Source organism: Pteropus medius, unplaced genomic scaffold (assembly GCF_902729225.1).
Source record: "Pteropus medius unplaced genomic scaffold, Ma_sr-lr_union100, whole genome shotgun sequence".
NCBI lineage: Eukaryota > Metazoa > Chordata > Mammalia > Chiroptera > Pteropodidae > Pteropus > Pteropus medius.
The window spans coordinates 1,188,063-1,193,788 of record NW_024348242.1 but is presented as its reverse complement, the minus strand read 5'-3'; the positions used below and the strand labels follow the sequence as shown (position 1 = coordinate 1,193,788).

Genomic DNA, 5,726 nt, shown 5'->3' with positions numbered 1-5,726 from the left:
GCCCCCACCTTGATGATCTGTCCCTCCTTAAACGGCAGCTCCTCTGCAGCGTCCGGGTTGGGGGACATGCTGAGAGGGTCGTAGTCGAACAGGGCCACGAAGATGCGGGCCGGGGGCTCGTCGGCGCCGGGGTCGGTCTCTGACTCCTCGTACAAGTCCGGGGACAGCCGGTCTCGGCCACCGTAGTCACCTGGGGGCGTGTGGGACAAAGGACACAGCACTCGGTCATTCCTGCCATTCAACGGGGACACCCGAGCCAGACGTGACCCCAGCTTTGGGAAGACGAGGGGGAGGCTGGGACACTTGGGGCGTTTTTAAAACGTGTGGCTTAATACGTTGCCCAAAACGGGCCCTTGCGGGGAGGCGGATCTGAAAGCAGAGACCTGTCATGAAGCAAGCAGGGCTCCGAAGGTGGCCGGCGCAAGTGGACAGGAGAGAAAGGGCTGTGTGGCCCCGCCCGAGGGCACGGCCACCCTGGCCAGGCCGGTGGAGGGCCGCGCGCAGAGACATGTCTCACGTCACGTGCGCCAAAGCGCACCAGGTGTTTCGAATGCATTTGTATATTGGTCACCGGGGGACACAGGTGACCATGCTTGAGCGCTGGGTATTTAAGTGGCAGCAAACGCATTCCTAGTCAGTGCGAAGTAATGACTCCCTGGCAGGACCGAGTGTCAGCGCCACCTACCGTCCAGCCCCTAAAAATTACTCTCGGAAATCCTAATACACGTGCGTGTGTAAAGTCAAATGTCATTACGAGTGTGGATGTGCGTACACATCGTCAGGTCCCATCAGAGACAGGAGCACGTGTACGGACAGAGGAGGAGGAGGGCATGAGTGATCCGCTGGCAGATCGCACTGCTGTCATCAGCAAGGAAGCAAGTGACAAAGGCTCCAGTCACAGGCAGACAAGCAGCCAGGCAGACCTGTCGCCAGCACGGGAGCGCAGGAGGCGGGCGACAGGATGTCACAGGTGCGGGAAGACGGGGAGCTGATGGAGAAAGAACCGAGCCCGTCGGAGAAACATTTAGTCGGAAAGTAGGAAGCGCGTCAGCTCGGGAGAGGTCAGTGCGCGAACGCTTCACGTTAAGTCGGCCCGTCGAGGATGCCCGGATAATCTGAAACGTTCAGCGATTAACTCCCGAGAGGGAAGGAAACTTCCAGACGGCGGGCCGCGCTCGCGCCTGCGCCCGGGATCTGGTTTCGGTCGCCGTCGAGGGCAAGAGGTGGCGTGTGGGCGGGCTCCTCTGGTACCGCGGGGGAGGTCGTGAGCCCCGAAGCCGGCGGCGGACCCCGCAGCCCGCGTGTGCGCAGGGGCTCCCGCCCGCGTGGTGCTGGAGGGAACGGTCCCGCCCCCAGCAGGATGCAGCTCCGTTCCGTGGAAATCGTTGGCGGTTCTCAGAAGGGACACTCCGCCAGTGTCGCTGTGAACGCCTCTCAGCTGGGGGAGCGTCAGTGGGGAGAGGCGGGTTGCAGGGGGGGTGGCGCACAACTGTCCCCAGCGCCTCTGGGGCGAGTGGACACAAAAGGGGTCAGGTGCTGGGCAGGAGCAGAGCCCGCTGAACCAGCAGCTCCCCAGAGAGCTGTGCAGTCACTGGCGTTGGGGCCGTGCTGGAACTTTGTGTCCGTGCGCCCCGAAGCTCAGCATCACCCCGAGCACAGCCAGTGGCGGGCAGCAGCACCCCGCCAACGCGAGGCACGGCCAGCTGAGGCTGCGCTGGGCGGGTGTGTGTGCGGGGTGGGCGCCATGGCCGAAGCACCCTGCCTGGGTTGGGGGAAGAGGACAGGGGGGCCAGCCGGGCGGTACTGGGGTGTGTGCTTGTGACAGTGTGCGCAGGAGGGGGAAGATGTACATGAAAAGTCACCACGGCCCTTCGGGAACACTTACCAACGGGCTTTACCTATGCTGTTTCTGCCTCCGGTTTGCTATGAGAAACGGAGTTGTCTGTATTTGCATGAAAATGCTATTCTTAATTTTAAAAAAAAAATGTTTGGATTGAGAAGTAATCAACCCTGTGTTTGTGGCTGAAAGAGAGAGAAAGACGTCAGACAGGCCACTAACCGATGGCTGGGACCATCCCTGGCGGGGACCTCCGCGTGCCCGCACTCCCGCGGGAAAAGCGCCGGCCCACGTGATCGGCCCTCTCCGCCCGTCCTGCAGACGCCACGCTTCCTAAAATCTGAAGACAAAACAACAGTCAGAAGGCTCGCCGGCCTTGGGGACGAAAGAATTAAGTCAGCCAAATCAATTCATCTTAGAAGCAGAAGCTCTAAAGGCAACTAAACTTAGCTTTTAACTGAAAGGTTAGCTGAATGACCTGGAAGAGAAAAGCTGCTCACCCCAGGCGCCCCACCTTCCACATCGGGGTTGCTTTTCGACACACAGGCGGGGTGGGGGCAAGAGAGACTTCCTCGGGAGGCATCTTTGTGTCGCTGCTACTGCAGAAGCCAGATGTTTTGACCCAAAGTGAGAATGGCTTAAACATGACTCAGGGCCTCGCTGGTGCCCTGGGCCACCGCAGCCCTGGCCTAGTTTCTTTACAGGCCTGTCCTCCATCGGCCACAAAGTGGGGAAACACTGCATTGCCACATGTCCCGCCGGGGGGAAGAGCTGTATGTGAGGCTACCGAAAACTCAAAGAAGTTTCTGCGTGTTTGAAACTCAAGCCACTGTTCTGGCCCCAATCTTGCTACAGGCGGGGTACAGGCTGGCCGCCGCTGGCAGGTGAATCAGTGAGTTGTGGGGTTGGCGCCCTCTTGTGGACAGATCACAAACTGCACTGGCTCAGAGCCACGGCCTGGCGCCAGGTGATGTCTCACCAGTGGGTTCATTGAAAAGTTCAGCGTGACAGGAGCAAATGTTCTGAAAAGTGGACACAATACAGAGATGAATGACGCCTTGAGGGCACCCCTCCTCTGAAAAGTACTGACAGGCCTGGCAGACAGGCAGGGGGTGTGTCTAGAGCTGATGATGGAAAATTCATTCCGAAAACTAGATGAAGGAAAAAGAAACAGGAAGCAATATGCAAAAATGGATCTCTTCAATAATCGTTCTCCATTTTTTTTTTCAGTTATGGATGAAGGCCAAACGACAACAATAAAAAAAATCAAAACCGCAACAAGCAAACCTTCAATGATACCGGTAGTCGTTAAGTCAGTTCCTACGGCCGGTTTTGAAAAAGTATGTGTTGTCAGACTTTTGGATAATCATAGTTCAGCTAACCCTTAATTAAAATTTAGATTCAGTTGTCCTTTAATTAAAGCAGCCATAATCATCGCTGATTGGGGAGGTGATCATTATTCTAAAGCAAAGTAAACAGATCTTCAGCATGGTCAAGGGTTGGGAAGCAATGGGACCCAGTAAATCAAAACTGCATGGAAAACTAAAGACAGCCAGCAGAGTCCCCAGGGATGGCACCAAAATAAATGCATAAAATGAAGGATGGAAACGGATCGGTCTGGCAAGCAGACTTGAGGGGGTCACTTCACACACCAAAGGGCCGTCTGCAACTCGGGGAGGTGCCCACGCGTGTTGGGCGGCCGCCCTACTGCCGGGCATTTTTACGCTTTTCTTCCAAACATCCCGAAGGTCTTCGGGGCCTGCGGGCTCGTCCCAGCCGTACTTCCTGGGGGCAGGTCCCTCCGGGCTCGGATGGGCGTCATCGCTTCTGATGACGTCACCGGGGTCCACCTGCTCCCCAAAGTCCTCTTCGATGCTGCTCTGCCGGGTCAGCGTCCGCCGCCGGGCCAGCAGAGGCCTCAGGCTCCTGCAGCGACAGAGCCCGGGGCCTGGGCTGCGCTTGGCGGCGGCGTTTCTGGAGCTGGATCGCAGCTCCTCGTCACTCCCGCAGTCCAGGCCACTGTCCGGGCTCCTGGTGGCCCAGCGGCCGGACCGGCTGCCTCTGTCTTCGGGAACGGAGGAGTCCTCGGCGTGGGGGCCGGCCGCGGGGCCCCAGGGCTCCGCAGGGAACCAGGAGCCCGGCGGGGCCTGGTCCGCGGGGCAGGGCCGGAGGGGCCGGGGCTCCCTGGCCGCGGGGGGGTGCCCTACGCCCTGCCTGTGCCCGAGCTCGCCGCGCTCGGCGTCCTCCTCCGCCACCTCCGGGATACTGCACAGCCTCTGCGCGCGCGGGCCCTGCGCGGGGCGCTCTGGCTGCTCACGGGGCGCTGCTTCGGGGCCCCCACTGTCATGGCACTCCTGGGGGAGCGCGTGACACGGGGCCGGGCCGCGCGTGAACGAGGGAGCGTGACGTGGGCAGGAGGGAGAGAAAACACAGCGTTAGTCTCGGCGGCTGCTAGAGGGTGGGGCCGGCGGGCAGCGAGGCCAGAGCGTGGGGACCGGCCCTGCGGGACACGAGGGCCCCACGAGGGCCCCACGGGAGCGCTTCCCGCGGACAAGGCGCCCGGCTCCGGGGGACGCCCGCGCCCAGGGCGCGCCATCTGAAGCCCGCCGCCCGCTGGCTGCGCCCAGACTCTCGGAGGGCGGCCGCCGCCGGATGCCCGTGTGACGAGGCGTCACAGCAGCCACTGCCCGCTCTCGTCATCGTCCTAGCGCTGCCCCGAGACCGTTCTCGCCCACGTTGCTCGGTATCACCTGTCGCCCTGGCTAAACTGTGTGCGAAATCCGGCCTCGTCGCTCCCGCGCGTCCTCGCTTTGGGACCCGCACCCGCTCACCGCTGGGGCCTGTGCGACCCTCCGCCAGGTCCTGGATTTCACGGCCCGAGTGGAGAGCCAGGTCCCCGCTCTCTCGGGCCTCCAGGGCCTGGCAGAGCTGGCACTGCCAGGAGCCACCTGCTGCGCATGGGGGGGGATGTGGTGGCGTGCCAGAGCGTCCCCGCCCACGCCACTGCCTCTGCCACAGCCACTCCTGTGACCTCGTGGGAGGGTCCCCGCTCTGGGCCGCCCATCCACCAGGCCCCGCCTGACCCCCCACAGGCCTGTGGGCTCCTTGATCAGGAACCAGGCAGGTGCGCCTGATGCAGGTCTGCCAGGTGACAAGGTGAATGAGCTGTGCACTCGGCCGGCTGGGGACATCCCTCATTTGCTAAGGGGACTATCAGGGCCAAGCAGTGCAGGGGAAAAGCAGCTAGTGGCCGGGTGGGGGCAGGGGCCTGTGGGGCGCTTCCCAGGGCCAGGCAAGGAACTGCAGAGCGCCAGGGCCATCCCGGCGGGAATGGGCGGCAGCCCCCGGCCACCACGCAGGAGAGTAAGCCCTGTGGGCCGGATCCCCAGCCTGTCTCGGAATTTCTGGAGAAGCTGCAAGTCCAGATCAGCTGGTGAGATCTCCAGTTTTTTAAGTGTAGGAACACTATGGACAAGCTGAAGTGAGCCTGTGGCTGTCACTGGCCCCCTTCCTGCCAGCTGTTCTCCAGGGAGCAGAGCTGCCTGTGCGTGTGGGACAAGGCCACGGCACTCTAGGATGACCTTGCCTGCCCTCTGGGTCTCCTTCCCGGGAGATAAGGTACCATTTCTTTGCTCAACAATTCCCAGGAAGAACCAGCCTCCTCCGGGGAAAGAAGACACTGTGGAGAGTGGGAGCAGGAACCTGCCACCCCGGACCAGCCGTGAGCCCTGGAGAGCCTGGGGGGACCCGAGCAGACCCCGCAGGGCAGCCTGGGGCCCTCCCTCAAGAAGGCCACTGTGGACTCCGCTGCACGGGACGCTAGGAGCTGGCGGGGGTGGGCGGGAGCCAGTGGGGTCGCGTGGGGACCGGGGGTTTGGGGGCGGGGCCT

The 5,726-nt window shown here is 61.9% G+C and overlaps 1 protein-coding gene across 2 annotated transcripts in view; it reads right to left on the bottom strand.

The window, feature by feature from the left end:
- Positions 1-5,726, bottom strand: part of RIMBP2 (RIMS binding protein 2) — a 140,030-nt gene that overhangs the window by 9,062 nt on the left and 125,242 nt on the right. For both annotated transcript variants that reach the window (XM_039879221.1, XM_039879222.1), the window contains exons 15-16: positions 2,060-2,177; positions 9-190 (exon numbers count right to left, since the gene is read on the bottom strand). In XM_039879221.1, the coding sequence (XP_039735155.1) occupies positions 9-190; positions 2,060-2,177 (300 nt within the window). The remainder of the gene's footprint in view (positions 1-8; positions 191-2,059; positions 2,178-5,726) is intronic.